This window comes from Pleurodeles waltl, chromosome 2_1 (assembly GCF_031143425.1).
Source record: "Pleurodeles waltl isolate 20211129_DDA chromosome 2_1, aPleWal1.hap1.20221129, whole genome shotgun sequence".
NCBI lineage: Eukaryota > Metazoa > Chordata > Amphibia > Caudata > Salamandridae > Pleurodeles > Pleurodeles waltl.
Window position 1 is genome coordinate 704,373,119 of NC_090438.1, and position 18,601 is coordinate 704,391,719.

At 42.1% G+C, this 18,601-nt stretch overlaps 1 protein-coding gene across 1 annotated transcript in view; it reads right to left on the reverse strand.

Moving 5' to 3' along the window:
• LOC138260160 (ATP-binding cassette sub-family A member 13-like) overlaps positions 1-14,201 on the reverse strand; it is a 298,329-nt gene extending 284,128 nt beyond the window's left edge. The window contains exon 1 of the mRNA XM_069208388.1: positions 13,891-14,201. Within this exon, the coding sequence (XP_069064489.1) occupies positions 13,891-13,959 (69 nt within the window). The 5' untranslated portion in view covers positions 13,960-14,201. The remainder of the gene's footprint in view (positions 1-13,890) is intronic.
• Between the last annotated feature and the right edge of the window lie 4,400 nt (positions 14,202-18,601).

Consider the following 18,601-nt stretch of genomic DNA (forward strand, 5'->3'; position numbering starts at 1 on the left):
TCCACAATTGTTCACTTGGAACACCTGTACACAACGCTATACAAGGCATTTCCAGCACATACTATCACTTATCAGAGTTTATAACGGAGACTTGCTCCCCCCCTTCTACCTAGGGGCATGACATTTGAACTTGCATTTATTGTTAGATATATACCAACAGTTTTTTAAAAACCTGTTTTGAAGTGTAATTTGGAGAATCTCTATATAAGTTTTCTCCATTAATGTTTGTTAAATGCTTGTTTTACATATACCAATTGTTTGCATTATCACTCTGTTTTTTCATATCCAGTATGTTCCCTTTGTCTTGAGGTTTGCGCATGCCTAGGATGCCTTTTCTCTATTATGGGATGGTAAGCCTCATGTGTCATATTTGTGATATCACAGTCTAATTTGGGGTAATCACATTTCTTTCACGTTGCTGCTATTTGGTAGACACCAATGTATGTCTATTTATTTATATTTTTTATCGTGCATGCAGGGCAACCTAATGACTAAGTGACGGTGACAAAATTGTCTTCGTTCTGTAAGTGACTATCTAGCACTTATTTCACTTGTTTTATATAATTAGGAGAAGTAGTTATTTAGGTCCTGATGAAGCGCCATAGGATCATTTTTGTGACCATAGCGGCGCGGAACATGTTGACCACTTTTTGTTAGGACTAGGTACACTTCCTTTTTCCTTCCTCTTGAGTTCTGTGGGACATTACTCCCCGTTCCAACTCCCACTGTTTCTTTTTAATCTTGGCCTGATCCTTATCCTGATTCATTAAATTATGATGCTTGTTGGTCAGTCAATTTTAACAGTATTTTTTTCTCTCCTTTACTCAGTATTTCTCGCAGACCTCACTTTCTCTGCTACATCATTTTCGGTTGAGTGCCACCACCATGTGTGGTTGGTCCGCCAGACATTGCAGTGCCGGTCTGACGAAGGAGATAGCCCAATGATGATGCTCAGCATCCTAGTGGATGCGTGAGGGCTCTCCTGCCAATACTGACCCCTTCTCTCTCCCTGCATACACACTTATTGGAACAGTGTACTATTTTCACTTATATACGTAGGCTCTGGGAGACTGTTCACTGGACCATAATTCTCCCAGTCCCTCTCATTTTTTTTTTTTTTTTTTTTTTAATAGTAGGAAGAAAACAGCATCTCTAACACTTACATTTTCAAATATTTAATTACACATATGTATAAATATATATACATATATATGTATCTATATATATATGTATATATATATATATATATATATATATATATATATATATGTATATATATATATATATAAACATTCCTCGGTCTACTACTATGATCTCAAAAATAAGCCTTTCTAGACTCTTCCCTCCTGTAACCCTCCCTGCTCACCCCAAACCTTTTTTTGCTACTATGATCTCCCAGACAACCCTTTCTAAATTCTTCCCTTATGTATCTCTCCTTTGACTCATCCAAGACTCATTTACTACTATAATCTCCTTAATCCCTTTGTACAGACTCTTCCTTCCTCCATCTCTCTTGTGACTCATCCCAAACCTCATCTTACTACTACGATTTCCCAAGTAACATTTTCTAGACTCTTCCCTCTTCTATCCTTCCATTATTCTATTAAATCCAACAGACCCACATGTCCACCACTCAGATTAACTCATATTTCCCTGTACCAATCCACAACTAATCCTTTTGGGTTCCGGAGTAGCGTGCTACTCACCCAAAAGTGCTTCAACGCCTCGTCAGAGGTAGTAAGTGCTATATAACTACAATTAGTATATATATCACACACACACACATCCATATATGTACATGTATATATATATATATATATATATATATATATAGATATGGATATAGATATATTCAGTTACTCAGCAGTAGAACTGGTGAATCTCCATGTGAATTAGTAAAATACTATATTCTGTATTCTAACCTCATTTTATGGATGTGTGTATGTCTTCGTTTCAAAGTCGGAAGTTGCTAAATAACGTTATAAACAATCCATCTTGCAACACCAGACCACGGTTTATTGCATTCCTCTAGGTCTTACAATATTCGTGTACCGGATACAGAAATCAGCACAAAATGTGACACTATCATAAAAATAGATTCTCCTTAGTAAATCTGTAAACGATGGAGGCCAGGCCCTACTCTCAATCATTGTGTAAAAGAGATCTCTACATTGTGCTTAGATCATGTCTTCCACGGCGTATGTGCCCACCAGATGCTGGATTTAATTTTAAGACCGCTTTTCTAGTGCGCAAAATTTATCACAGTGGATCTGAAGGGGAGTGTGCTCCTTATGATGGATGGATATTTTCCAACCCTGGGCTGGATTTCTGAACAACTGTACCATTCCTTCTAAGAATGTGCCCCCAAGCAATGAACGACTCTGTTCGCCAGAAACTCTGCCTCGCTGTTTTCACCCTTTAAAAATCTTCCATTCAGCTTTGTCAATTTTTGACATAGATCCTCGGTGCTGCTGTAAGATCTATTTAAATGGGGTATCCATATCTTGATGTGAGATATATAGGTTAGCATACATATCTTTGCATCTAAAATTAGTATCTTGATGTCCATCCAACACCCATGGATTTTGTTGCATTCCCAGATTTACCTAAACTGGTAAACCTGGGAATGCACCAAAATGGATTGGGGCAGATTGATGAAAAGTCGCTCTGCACCTAGTGCAGCGTCAATTTTCCTGCGTCCGTTAGCGCCCCCCTAACACCACCATGTGTTCGCCGTATTAAATATACAGTGCACCATGGCGGTAGTCAGGGGGACTAGTGTCATATTTAGCAATGCTAGTCTGGCGCATTGCGGGATTAGCATAAACAAATTATGACACTAATCCTGCAAAGAACCCAGAGGCCCATTGAACTCAATAGGAGCTTCTTTTTAATGCCTGTTCTTAGCAGGCGTTAAAGAATGCTGATTAAAATGACGCAAAGAAATCTCTTATATTTCTTTGCGCCATTTTTATGCCCCCCAGTGCCCCACTTGCATACCTTATGCCTGGCACAGGAATAATGTAGTGCAAGGGGTTACAAAGTGGTGCAATGCCACATTAACGTCAAAAAATTATGCTAATGTGGCGTTGTAATGGCGCTAGGCCCATATAAATCTGGGCCTATGACTTTTTCAGGTGGAGTACTGGGGAAAAATATCTTTATTTATCCTCGTTACTTCCTCCCTCTATGCAGTCTGCAGCACAGATAGATAGATAGATAGATAGATAGATAGATAGATAGATAGATAGATAGATAGATAGATAGATAGATAGATAGATAGATAGAAGAATATGCCTCAAGGGATTGTTTTTGTGCAGGAAGATGCCCTTCCTGCACAAAAACAATCCTGCATGCAACTGTTGCACCTTTGCACCATGGTGCAAGGGTGCCTGCATTGGCGCTAGGCAGCCAAAAGTGCACCTGTGCAGAGGAAAAGGCAGGAATGCGCCACATTGAGTTAAATAGGGCTCATTCCTGCCCTTTCCCGGTCACACAGTGCAGAGCAGCAAGGTGGCTTGCTGCGCTGCACTGCATGACAATCTCACAAATATGCCCCGCAGTTTGTTGGAGCACGTGGTTGCCACAAGCATTTTCATAACTCCTATGGTGTTTTCAGACTCAGGCCAGACCCAGACCGCAAGTGTGTAATTTAGCTTTGATGCTACCGTGGCTCTGAAGACCCATAGAAATCATATCCTTTTGTTTATTCTGTCTTCGCTTCACTTGGTCAACATCTGAGTGTTGTGAGGTTAGGATAGCTTAATACACTAAAAGCAAGGACCTGACTTGGCAGTCCAGCCTGGACTCTTTCCATTGGAACAGGGTCAAGACTGACTTGCATTAGGCTGGATACAAACTGAGGTGGTATGTTGGGTGAAAATCAATGGACTAGGATGCAGCCTCAGCGACTGCCAATGATTAATTCAAGCATTCCATTTATCACCTTGTTGTGGTTAATGTCCTAGGGAAAACGACTATGCCCAGATGTGAACGCTGTGCTCTCTGTGTCACTGGAATCAAGCTATATCTGGCTGATGAGCCCTTATCATGGTACTTTTATTCCAGGGAGGACCTGGGCTGTCAGTTCGGGCTGGACTGTTCCCACTGAAGCAGGGTAAAGACTGATTTGCATATGGCTGGGTCCAAACAGACGTGGCATGGTGCTTGAAAAACAATGCATTGGGATGTGGCCCTGAGCAATTGCCAGTGGCAGAGATGAATTTAAGTATTCAATCCATCATCTTGAAGTCCTAAGTGCATCAGGTATGCCCTGTGTCCCGTGCTCACTGTGCAACTGGAATCAAGCTATACCTAGCTGATGAGCCATTATCAGGGTGAAACCTGTCCCAGGTTGCTTTTATTCCAGTTGAGGGAGGTCCTAGCTTGGAAGTTCAGGCTGGACTGTTCCTAGTGGAGCAGGGGCAAGACTGATTTGCATATGGCTGGGTCCAAACTGAGGTGGCATTGTGGGAAACAATGGATTGGGATGCGGCCCGAGTGATCACTAATGACAGAGATTATTTAAAATATTCTATCACCTTGTTGTTGTTGAAGTTGATGCCCTAAGTGTATAAATTCACTGAAAAAAAGCAAAGGTTACAGGGACGTAATAGTTAAATTGATGTTTTACCCATACAAAAACATAGAAATTCAGCAGTTATGGTTATACTTATAGTTATACTTATATTAAGAAACTATCACTCTTTGCCTAAAGCTACTTTCCAGCATGAGTTATAGTTTCTTCAGATAAGTATAACTATAAATATAAGTATAACTTCTAAATTTCTATGGTTTTGTACAGGTAAAGTGTCAACTTAACTATAACGTCCCTCTAACCTTTGTTTTTTTTCAGTGAGTTTCTATTTTTTTAACACGCATGTTAATATAACCAGTGCCGTTCATGGTCTTCGGCCTTGTGCAGCATGGAGTTGGATGCAGTGGGTGTTGTTTTTTCAATTTTTCTCTAGATCTGCAGATTTGCTGCAGATTTACATAGGGAAGCCCTCTGAGCCCCACAGAGCATTCGCAGATCGGATAAAAAAAAATATTGGACAATTTTTTGCCCATGAGGTGTCCTTAAGGGACCTCTCTATGTGTTCTATAGAGTCATGCTGTTACTTCCTGCTAACTTGTACCTCCATATAAGTCTCATTTATGCCAGTGTTACTGGTCAGAATAGGAGCTAATACTTACTTGCTTTTCTTGCTGTATTTTCCTTTCAAGCTCCTGGATCCCTGGAGTCTGGACTGGGCAACACCAGCACCACCACCACCAGCACCAGTGCCTCCTTGCTGCATCCTGGACGCTTGAGGAACCTGGCTTCCTGCACCTAATGCTGGCTTTCAATGCCCTACTTGCCTCCTGCCTTCGATAGGGCTACAAAACCACAGGGCTGCAGGATGGCACAGGATGCCAAAGAAATGCTGGGTGCGGGCCATGCTCCGTTCTCCTCTGGGTCGCGGGCAACTCCTTCTGCAGCTCCTCTGAGTGCCTTTTTCCTCCCTGACCTCAATGCCACAGGATTCTGGTTTTTCAGCCTTCTCCACTCCCCACAAACACCGCCCGATCTCCGCCCTCCTCTAGGCAGGGCCGATATCGACTGCCTAAGGCGGTTGTCAGGCCCCTCAATTCGAGGTCGGCTTGGGGTCTGCTCCTCATAGCACCCCCGCAGCACCCTGCAGCACCCCTCGGAGTACTGCAGTAGTGGTAGCGGTGGCGGCTCTCTCATCGCGCTCCCGCTCCTCTCCGCCGGCAACTACCCAGCAACAGCATCAACAACATCAGCAGCATCTTGTTCGTTAACAAAGCCTAGTATGTGTTTTTGCACTGTTTTTTCCCACCCCAAGACAATGCAACAAACAAAATGACACCCACAGCTTTTCTGTGAGGTTGCAGCCAGTCAGTCAGGGCCTTGCATTTCCCCCGGATCTGTGGATCCTCTGCAGGTGGATCTATGATAGATCTGCATCCCTATATATTTATATTTTTTACCTTAAATAACTCCAAAACAATTGATCCTATTAACAACAAATCGAAAAGGCACACTTTCTGGACCAAGATATAGGCTCCTGCCAAATTTGGTGTAATTCCAATTAATTAACATAACTTGAGCCCCCACCATGCACACTTTTTTAATGAATATTTTATAGCACATGTTACAGTGATATTATCAATGATGTTATCAAAGATGTCATTTGTGCTGTAATATCTGGGATAATTAGTAGGGTATGGCAATGCTGCGAGTTATAGTTACATGAGGGCACGAGTTATAGTTACTTGAAATAGCGCTAACTATAACAGGTGACTTTCTATGGTTTTGTACGTTTAAAATGTGAGCCTAACTATGATGTCCCTATAACCATTGTTTTTTAAAGTCAATTTCTATGTTTTTTAGTTGTATTTCTTAACATGGTTCTACCGGGTCCCGTCTCCTGCAGGAGCCGGCATTGCTCCTGCACGCAGGAAGCTGCTTCAAATGGCAGTTCCCTGCATGCGGGAGCAGTGTTTTGAACTCTTTCCCTGCTGGCATGCTTTCAGCAAGCAGGAGCATGCAGAAAGCTCCCGCTTGCTTAAAGCAGAGTGTTTGGTTTTGCTTGGTGGAAGCTGTCCACTCAGGCCAAGCAAAAGCACACAGCTACTTCCAGAGGGTGGAGCCAGCCCTGAAGGTTGGCAGTCCCCAGAGCTATGTATGGCTCCACAAGGGGGGCCGCGCTGCCCCCTCTTTCATTCTATTTGCCCCAGGGAGGTGGTGGTCCCCAGGACCCATGTGCCCCGCATACTTAATATTCATATATTGTCCTGGGGAGGTGGTGGTCTTGGGGGCACTGGGGGCAACGTGACCCCCGCATACTTCATATTCATATATTGACAAAGGGAGGTGGCGGTCCCAGGGGCCATATGACCTCCCGCATACTTCACATTCATATGTTGCTCTGGGGAGTTGACAGTCCCTAGGGTGTAGGAGGCCACGCAGCCCCCCGACATACTTCATATTCACATATTGACCCGGGCAGATGGTGGACCCTGGGGCACAGGGGGCCACGTGGCACCCTGCATACTTCATATTCACCACCACCTCCCTGGGCTTGGCCGCTGCTAATTAAATTAGGGGGCCATATTAATGGCTCAGGAGCCATTAATCGCCCTAGTGACCGCCACCCCCCAGGGACAGGTGCTGCTATCTCCTAAGGTGGCCAACCTCAGGAGATAGCTGTTTGCTTTTGCTTGGCGGAGCTGTGACAGCTGTGATAGCAAGAGGAAACACTAACTCCGCTTCCAGCAAGTGGGAGCAGTCAAAATGCTCCAGCTTGCTGGAACCAGAGTTTTCATTTGTTTCTCTGCCCACTGTCAAGTGGGCAGGGAAACAGATGAAAGGATTGCTCCTGCATGCAGGGAGCTGCATTTCTAGCAGCTCCCTGCATGTGGGAGCAATGCTGGCTCCCGCAGGAAGCGGGAGCCAGCTGGGACCACGGGCCTTTAGGCTCCCCCGTGGTCCTCAACAGCGATCTCTCCCAGTCTCTTTCATCCCATATTGAGATGGAAGAAAAAGAGAAAGATTGTTACTGCAATGGTCTCTATACAATAACTTCAAAGCGTCACAGTAGCAAGATGTTTTATTGGAATCTTATAGTTACGTTTTGATGCACAGCAGGACAGAGTCACTTTTGGCCTTCTGGTAAAGCTCTTGGACTGTCACTCAGTAGGTTGAAGGTAAAAATCCTCATATCTCATGGTAGTGTGTCTGTATATTTACCAGTGTCAAAATCTCAAACATTCCTCGTGAGGTAACATTTTTTTTTTTCAAATCAAAATCTTTGGGTTGAATGTCATAGTTATGTCTGGACACTGCAGCACAAGGAGTCACCTGTAGCCTACTGGATAAGGTCTCAGACTCTCACACTAAAGGTTGAGGGTCTCTGTCTAGGTTTGCCAGTGGTTATTTTCCTGCTTAATTTTCATTTCAACAGCAAATATTTAAGCTACATTCTGAAAGGTGATTTCTTTCTTTTGACATGAAAAGTACATTTTTCTTTTCAATTTGTCCAGAAATATCTTATTCTAAGTATATCATTCATCAAAGCCTAAACAATCTCTCTCTCCTTCTCTCTCTCACTTTCTCTCTCTCTCTTCCATCCCTTAATGGGATGGAAGAGAGAGAGAGATTGTTATTGCAACGGTCTCTTCTTACTATGATTTCAAAACATCACACTAGCAAGATGTTTTGTTCGGGTGCTATAATTACATTTTGATGCACAGCAAAATGGAGTCCTTTGTGGCCTACTGGTAAAGCCCATGGGCTGTCACTCAATTGATTGAAGGTTCAAATTCTGGCATCTCATGGTAGTGTGTCTGTTTATTTACTAGTGTTTTTTATTGTTAGCTATTCCTAGTGATGGAATATTATATCTTTTTTACCATCAAACTCTTTGGATTGAATGTCATGGAGCTGTCTGGAAAGTACCCTGGGCTTTGTTGAAAATAAGCATGGGAGACCGCACTTGTTTGATTAAAAATGTTGCTGCAAATGTGCGAATCTGCCATGATTTTGCAGCAGAATTGCAAAAAAAACATTTTTTTTTTTTGCCCTGGCAGGGTACCGGGGGACCACAGCACCAAGCCTAGGGAGTTAGGGTGTTCCTATCCTGCCCCCTTTTCTTTAGTTTCCCAAGGCCATCGTTGGCTGTTTCATTGGGTTTTGGGTGCAGGGCCTGGCTGCAGGCCAGGCCCTGCAGCCAAACCCCAGTGCACACAGCCAAAGGCTGTGCATGGTTGGGTGTTTTTAGTGGGTTGGTCACAGGGTCTGGCCGCAGGCCAGGCTCTGCGGCCAACCCCTGGTGCACAAGGCCAAAAGCCATGCGTGGCGCAGGGTATGGTGCTTATAGGTGTTCAAGTGAAGGGCCTGGCCATGTGCGGTGGTGGTTGAATTAAAATTACATTATGCTTTAAAAAAACATAGAAATTCACTAAAAAAACAAAGGTTACATGGACATTATAGTTTGGTTCTGAATTGCTACACACAAAACCATAGAAATTCAGCAGTTATACTTATGGTTATGGTTACTCATGCTCTAAGGTAACTATAACTCATGCCCTCGCAATGCACTGCTAATTACCCCACATATTACAACATTCATGACATGTTTGATAACATCATTGATAACATCAATGCAATATTTGCAGTAAAATTATTGCTGAGAAAACTGTGTATGCAGGGGCACGAGTTACAGCTACCTTAGGCCACCAGTTAAAGTTACTTGAGAGAATCCCACTTCTGACACCACACATAACAGTAATAGAAACATGTTATGCTTCTTCTGTGTAGATCATATCACTAAGGATTAGCGCATTGGGACAGAACACGCAAACTAAGACAACTTGAATCATGGTATATTATTGAAATGCAAACCAAAATCCTGAAGGGGCTCAATATGGACGAGGAGATGTGGATCCATGTTGGTTAGTGTCAGGCTGAAAGGGGATGTCACTAGGAGACTGATGGCTGCTCTGCAGTTGAGAGGGTAATCTATGCCCATTAAGGGACTGATGGTTTTTTACCAGAGAAATCTGGCAGAATTGCGATGATGTGGGAAGAGTAGATTTATTGTGATGAATCTATTTGTAATTGTACATATATGTGGAGCAAGGATGTTGCCTCAGAATGTTAACCCAGAGTAGAAAAGCTCACCATGACAGTGTAGATTCTCACATTGTATATATTGCTATATTTATTAATACGATGTACATGACTTATTCAAGATGGTATTTGTATAATTTACAATATATATTTTCTATGATATTGAGTGATGGGAACACTGGCATTTCATCACAGTATGTTGTAATATGGCTGTCATAGTATGGTCGCTAAGTAGCAGCACTTTGCAGAGCTAGGGCACCCTCTTTTTATCATCAGGCTACCAGAAGAAAAAGACACTGCCTCTTTTATTTAAATGACCAAGATATGGTCAGCTTTTGACGTTGAGGAAGGCTCGATGCCAAAACACATTTGTGGAAACCTGTTTTCTTTGCTGCGTGGTTAAAGAAACCATTTTCTGTCTTGCTGCTCAGAAATGCTACTAAATGCTTGGATTTTAACATGGACTGGTGCCTGGGCTTTTCGTGTTTGGGAGATATTTTCTGTGGGATGCTTTGCCCCAGTAACTCAGGCCGCCCTGCAGGGTCTGTGGCCCCTTACGGAGCAAGAGGTGACAATGATATATATGATATGTATACACTATACACACATATATATATACATAATGATATGATATGTATACACTATACTCACATATATATATTCACTGAAAAAACTAAAGTTTACAGGAATGTTAAAGTTAGGTTCTGAATTTACACGCACAAAACCATTGAAATTCAGCTGTTGTAGGTAGAGTTATTTCAAGTAACTTTAACTTGTGCACTAGGGTAACTAAAACTCGTGCCCTCGCCATGCACAGTTTTCAAATAAATAATTTTACTGCAGATGTTGCAATGATATTATTACTGATGTCATAGAGGATGTCATCAATGATGTAATATGTAAAGTAACTAGCTGTGCAATGCAAGGGAGTGAGTTATAGTTACCATAGGGCAGGAATTATAATTTCTGTGGTTGTGTGTGTGTAGATTCAGAACCTAACTATAACATCCCTGTAACCTTTTGGGTTTTCAGTGAATTTCTAAGGTTTAAAAAAAAAAAAAATGCAAATTCCTAATTATAACATCCATGTAACCTTTAGTTTTTTCAGTGAATTTCTACGTTTTTTAATGCAGTGGGGGCTGGGTGCAAGGCTCAGCCTTTGGCCAGGCCCTGCAGCCAACCCCTCTCATGGGCATAGGGCCAACAGCCATGCGTGGTGGTGTTTGGATTAATGTAAAGTATTTAAAATTATGTTAAAAAAACATATAAATTCACTTAAAAAGACAAAGATTACAGGGACGTTATTGTTTGGTTCTGGATTTACATACACAAACCCATGAAAATTAAGTAATTATAGTTATGACTATGGTAACTTGCACCCTAAGGTAACTATAACTTGCGCCCTCGCCATGCACTGCTAATTACCTCACATATTACAACATTCATGACATCTTTGATAGAATCATTGATAATATCAATGCAACATTTGCAGTAAAATTATTGAGGAGAAAACTGTGCATGGTGGGGGTGCAAGGTATAAGTTACCTTACGGCTCATGTTATAGTTACTTGAGATAACTCTGATAGATGAATTTCTATGGTTTTGTGTGTGTTAATTCAGAACCTAACTATAACGTCCTTGCAACCTTTGGGTTTTTCAGTGACTTCACACATACAAAACCAGTAAAATTCAGCAGTTGTAGTTACCTTGCACCCTCATAATGCACTACCTATGACCTCACATATTACATCACTCATGACATCGTCAGTGACATCACTGATGACATCATCCAGTGAGTGTAAGTGGTTGTATAGATGTGTGAGTGACTATACAGGTGACTGGGTGCGTGTTTGCTTGCATGGGTGAGTGACAGAGTTTGTTTGTGACTGTATCAGTGAGTGAGTGGGTCAGTGTGTACATTGGTGATTGAATAGGTGTATGAGTTGCTGCATGGGTGAGTGAGTGTGTGTGTGTGTGTAGTTGTATGGGTGAGTTAGTGGATGTGTTAATGATTGTATTGGTGAGTAAGTGGGTGAGACAGTGACTTTATGGGTGACTAAGTGGGTGTATTTTTGACTGTATACATAAGTTAAAGTGACTGCATGGGAGAGAAAGTAGATGTGTGAGTAGGTCTCAGTAAGTGAGTTGGTGTGTTAGTGTCTGCATGAGTGACTGTGTGTGTCAGTGATTGTATGGGTGAGTGACTGGGTGTGGTAGTTTTTGTACAGGTGAGTTACTTTGTAAGAGTCTGTATCGGAGAGTGAGTGGCTGTGTCTGTCACTAGAGAGCGGGGTATGTGGCTGTGTGACTGCTTGTATGAGTGAGTGAATGGGTATATTAGTGGCTGTGTTTGTATATTATTTGTTTTTTGTGACTGGTTCTACAGGTGTGTGAATTGGTGTCTGAGTGCCTATATGAGTGTGTGAGTGGTTGTGTGACTAGCTGTGTATGTGTATGAATAGCTGAATTAGTAATGTACAGTGAGTGAGTTGTGTTAGTGGCTGTGTGAGTGAGTGAATGCGTGTCTGTCAGTAGTCTTATGGGTGTTTGAATGAGTGTGTGAGTATTTGTGTGTGTGGACATACAATTGTATGGGTGTATGAGTGGATGTTTGAGCTTTTGTTTGTGGATGATGTCATCAGAGATGTCATTTGAGGTGTCATTTGAGATGTCATGAATGATGTCATTAGTGATATCACTGACCATGTCATGAGTGATTTAATATGTGAGGTCATAAGCAGTGCATTACAGGGGCGCAAGTTATAGTTAGCTGAGGTAACTAAAACTGCTAAATTTCACTGGTTTAATTGGTTTGGGTTGTAGTTGTTTTCAAAGCTCCTATGGTAACTAACATGGGAAACGCATGTTTTTTGACCACCCCTTTTTCTCGAGCCCCCGCTTGATGGATCACCCTGAAACTTTCCATGCCCAACAAGATTCACCGGCACACTTTTTTGGGAAAAATTTTGTGACGATTATCCAAAAGGCATCAAAGATATAGGCAAGTCATAATACACTTTTCCTATGGAAACATGATCCTAACTATAACTATAACTACCTACTGGCGATATATATATATATATATATATATGTATATATATATATATATATATATATATCATTCCAGTGGTCTGCATGCATATCTTTGCCTCTAAAATGTATATCACTTTATTGCCTCTAAGTAACGCTGTCTTATACACTATCCATATTGTGTCCATAGTGTCCAGAAAAAATAACGTCCTAAGGAAACAACATAACAGTAGTAACTGCACTTTCATCTCCTGAGCATGTTCTTATTGCTGGACAGCATCCTTTGGGGCCTAGCTCACCCACTGTATAACAGTACAGAAACAAAGAGAGATCAACGTTAGCAGCCAACCACTCTTCACTACTTGAAGCTCTAGATCAGTGGTTCCCAACCTTTTGACTTCTGTGGACCCCCACTTTATAATTACTGGAACCCGGGGACCCCCTCTGAATCATTATTGAAACCTGGGGACCCCCCACTGAGTCATTACTGAAAGCTAGGAACCTAATCTGTTAATATTATTTAATTTTCTGAGCAGTCGCGGACCCCCTGAGGAGGCTTTGCGGACCCCCAGGGGTCCCCGGACCACAGGTTGGGAACCACTGCTCTAGATCCTATCAAATGTTGCTTGAATTGCCGCTATATTAAATATAATATATTTTAAAGTAATTGTATAGAAATGCTAATGGGTACCTGTGGAAGCCTACAACATATTGTCAGCGTATTTTTCCACATCCAAACAAATTGGGCAGGTATTTAATTTCGACAGAACATAAAATATCTTGCTTGGTGATCACGCTTGGTGCCTAGTATAAATTGCAAAATGCTCCACTTATGAAAAGTGCATATTCTATCAAAATATAAAAAAACATATTTTGTAAAACATCAGGTTACCAGTTATCTGCAGGAGACACAAACGTAGCGTCTAGTCCTTGCTGTTTCATTGTAGGTCCCTCTACTTTCTTAAGCGTCGCATTTCTTCATATATTTTCAGCTACTCAAAGCCAGTGCAGCATTTACACAGTTAAAGCGGAACATTAATTTCGTCCAGATTTAGTAATATGCTGTGAGACACAGCAAGCAAACCCGTGCTCAGCCAGCTCTTAATAATGTGTTCACTGAGGCAAAAATAGCAAAGACAGTCAGCGTATCCTATCAACCTTTAACAAAGAGCAGCAACAAAAACACATTTCGAAGCATTTGTAAAAAAAAAAAAAAAACTCACCGGTTGCCTGACACGGCACAGCCAGTTCTTCCAAAAAAGAGCCTGGAACTGTTGTCGAGAATAGCCCATGCTCGTTGGAGCTTCCAGCCCGCGCTGGAGGTTGACTCGTAAGGACCAGTCAGCTCAGGGTCACTGAAAACTGCAGCCTGGGAATATAGGTCCGCCGGTAGGTAATGCTGCAGAAAGGGAGGTGGCACAACAAAAGTCCGTCCGCCGAGGAACAACTGGATTGTGTTTCTACCCTCTTGCCTTTGGAGACTCTGAAATATCATCGTTTCACTTCCTCCTTTGTCTGGACGAGGGGCTGGGTCACAGGGAAGCCTCCAGGGTAGTCTACTTTTTAACGAATCAGTCTGGTTTCAGTGTGGGTTTTCAATGGCATAATATGTGATTGGTCGCAGCATCCGGGATAATGGCGTTGTGGCACGCACTGAAAAACCGGAACGTTTCATTGCATGCAGTGACTCAATATTAGGAAAGTAAGACTATGCTCCAGCTGTACTGTCTGATCTTACACATCCTTCAAAAACTAGGCTCTTAACATGATGAGCCCCTATATCCTAGGGAAATATTTCAGTGACCTATGGCCTTATGTAGAGTTCGGCAGATGGGTTGCAAGTCATTATAACCCATGGCACTGATAATTATATGGACAGGCTATTCGTCATGTCTGTAATGGGGTAACTCATTTGCCAAACTCTTAATCAGCCCCTTAGTCAGGGGAGGCTCCTCCATGAGGACTGAGGAGCGCCCCCCCACCCCCCCCCCACCACCAGCAGCGACAGCTGCAAACCTTTATAAGGAAACAATAAGAAACTGTGTAAAGGGGCGGGTCCAAGGGGTGAGGACTGAGCACTCCCCCTTCAGAGCACATATGTGTTTGGCCGGCTGTCTCGGGCCGGCCAAACATACATGCGCAGAGGGCTCTCTCCAGCCTAGCAACATAGTTGCTGGGCTGGAGAGAGCCTGGGCGCTCCCAGCCAATCCTGAAGTTGCTTTGAACAGCGTCAGGATTGGCCACAGGGCAGGCTGGGATCCTGTGCCTGCCTGCAGCCAGCAGCGGAGCGTGACGCTGCACTGCGCATGCGGTTTTCAGATAAGTTCATTTAAGTATTTTATTATTATTATTATTTTTATTCATATTTTCTCCCCAACACCCTCCTACTCCCCGCGCAACCAGTCCCGCCCCCTTTAACACCACGAGCCACTACTGCCCTTAGTTCTCATCACTCTGCTACATGCAAGAGTTCATGGACATACGACATGAGAAGAGGACCGCTCTCATGGTAACGCAACATACTAAAGGACTTCCCACAAATGCCACAGTACCAGCTCACACCTCCCAGAGGAGCACAACCCACAGAGGTGTGTGCTACCTGCAGGGCATAGTGTTCTGGACCCTCAATGGCAGTTTGAAGCGCTACATGAATGCAATACAAATAAATATCTCCTTGCACCCGGAGGCTGATCCCAGCTGCAGAGCACTGTGAGAAATCCATGTTGGAAGATCGCAGGTCATTTAAAGGTTACCTGACTTCAACTGTGATAACTGCATTTTTTGCTTTTGGTGTCCTTGGCCTTGGTACTGCAGACCCCAAACTTGGAATCAAGTACTCCTATTAACACTTGACTCTCGGGGCAGTAAGACACAACAGTCAAAGGCTTACTTAGGAAGGTGCTGTGGGCTAGAGAGTCAGGACTCATCAATGTAACAAATAGCATTCAATAAATCAATGTCCAAACAGTGCTTTATCTTTAAAAAGGAAAAGTACGTAATGCAAACAAAACTAAACACTACGCACAACATTTCGAATAAGTACAAAATGGGAGGAAGAAAAATCAATGGGAATACCTTCTCGAGTGAGTCAAAATCTGCAAGGAGTGTGTGCTAAGGAAAGTTTGCAGTAGCCAAAGAACACACTAAATGCAGACAGGACCCTTATATCTGACCTACCTATACTAGTGTCCAGAATTTATGACAAATATGCACATATGAAATCTTTCACCTTTTAAAAAGCCAACCCTGCAGGCTTTGACATTCTAATAGCACCAAAAATTAAAAATTACTTCATTGAAAACCTAGCCTACAAAACCCAGAGGACCCAATACTTCAATGAGTCTTTGCACTCATAAGGTATCTAAAAAAGTCAACAGCAGGAGCTTTTACAATACAATACAGCATAAACTTACCCCGGGTCACTGATATTTGGGCCTTAAAGACTCAGGGTGACTCTTTTCAGTAAAAAAAAAAGATGTGAAGATTTGCAGGGGGGTAACTGCTTCCACATCAACTCCTGTCATATCCCTGCTCTTCGTTCTGCACCAGCAGATGATATAAAAGTGTTCAGTCCTGCATGGGCTTATGAGGTTTTCCTCTGTACTGAGGCTAGGCCTTCATTCAAAAATGCCTTTGATGTGGCCGGTTAGGCCAGAAAAGGGGTTCTTTTGCTTTGTTTCTTGTTTTTGAAACCAGCCAGATTCAAAGACAACCGTGTTGGAAAGTGCAGATGTCTCTGCTTTCCTGGCTACCCTTGCCATCACTCCTGCAAGATGTGTGGTATTGTTAAGAAGCCATCCAGCCTCCCGATTCCCCTGCCTTCCTGTCACTTTGGTTGCAGCAGCAGGAAAGAATATCACAGCCCCTCACTCAATTTGTGGAAAGCATGGACGGAGTGCAACAGCGCTCTTAAGTCCTTTTGGCCTCGTTCCTAGGCAAGTACAACATGCCAAATGTCTCATCCAAGTCTCAGGTGATCTCGGTCTCCAGTCCCTGACCTCAAATGGGAATAATTTTTCAAATAAGCATGAGAGCCCCAACATTTTTTATGTTATTTTTGTTGGGAAGCACAGATTAATGTACACATATGCATCTAATAAATAAAAGATGTTACATAAAAAATAAGGCAACATAGTAAAGTATCATATGCAAGACTCTGTACGTCGTTATGCTCACCAAACTTGTTACAGACATAAGCCCAACATTCAGGTCTTTTAATTCATTAATAAATGCCTCCTTGTTGAATTTCAATCATAGGTGCTGAAATCTACAAATGCTATGTAGTGTATGTGTCCGTTTTTCAAAGACAAAAATATCTAGCACTTCTTGAACCCAGCAGTAGACTTCCAGCATATTAACCTCCCACCAGTGCTATGTAATATTCAGACGGGTCACCAGAACTGCCAGAAAAATGAAGAGATCTAGAAGATCATGGGCTATTCCCAACATAATTAATTCAGGATCTTAATGCATTTGGGGGGTCTCCATCAATAGATATGTTATGGAGCACTCCCTTTTAACAGTATGATTTTAAAGGGCATGCGGCAAACATATGAAACAAATCTAGGGAAGTCCCTCCACATCAAGAGCATCCCCGCTGAGAATCTGAATCAGGGTTACACATCATAGAGACTTGAACTCCTATTATGAGAGAGTCCAAAAATAGTTCCTGATCCACATCTCGGGCAAGCCAATGAGACAATTTATTGACTCACTTAAATATTTGATCCTCAGTTAAGGAGGAAAACGTTGGATGTAGATATGAAATGACTCGATCAAATTAAATAAAATAGCGGGAATTGAGGAGGAAGAGGTCTCATGTTATCTAATGTTAAAATAAACCCGCAAATGCAAATTTTTGAAACAACCCATACTGTGGAATACAAAACTCATTCTGCAACTCGGTGAACGATCTAAATAGCCATTGTCTAAACAACCAATGTATAATTCATAGATATGATATATATACCAGGAAGAATTCTGCGAAACTGTGAAAATCACCAGGAATGTTGGATTTTTCGATAACGGATTACCCCCGTCTTCCTTGTAGTTTATGCTGTCTGCACATATCACCCCGGATTTCACATATATCAGACAACCCTTTAAATTTAACAAGCCTTGGGTAGTGACAAAGATTGCAAATCGAAATAGCTAGAAAGGAGAAATTACTTTCATATTCATCATTGAACAAACTTCATGAAGAGGAAAATTCTCTGGAGCTCCTCAATAGAACAACTGAGAGTTGAAAGTGCCCTTTCTACCTACAGCTCCAGCAGCCAAAGACATTGCAGTGCCCTCCTAGGCTTGCTTTGGTGCCATATAACAAATTATATAACGGCAGGTAATGTGTTATACAATTACAGTGGAACATAAACTGGGAGTATGCAAATGAAAAAGAGCATTTTAGGTAAAAACACCATCTTTATTAAACTCGCTGAACCCAGCAATGTCAGATGGAGTTGTTTTTCATCTCTTAAGAACATTAAAACTTTTTAGGGATACCTTGTGACTGGATTTCCTCTGTAATTAGTATTGATCAATTAACCTAACCCCTATATATTTCAATTGATGGACTAAGTAGTGTTAATTGTCCTCACTGGCCCTATATTAGGAATTTAAGTTAGGTCCTTGCTTAATTTATGCCCTGAAAAAGTCACAAATACAACAGTTGGCTCTGTGGCAAAGATAGCTTGGAGAGGGACAGTGCTAATTATTCATACATCGACTTCATAAGCAGAGATTTAGACTTTTCCTTGATAATTGAATGAATATAAATATTTGATGTAACAAAATGAAAACGATCTCCACATATAGAGCGTAGAGGAAAGAGAAAAACAGACAGCCTTATTGGATACCACAAAAAGCAGACAGCCTTATTGAAAAGATCGTAAATGGGGCAGAGGGATGATCACTGATTTAAACTATAGCACATAG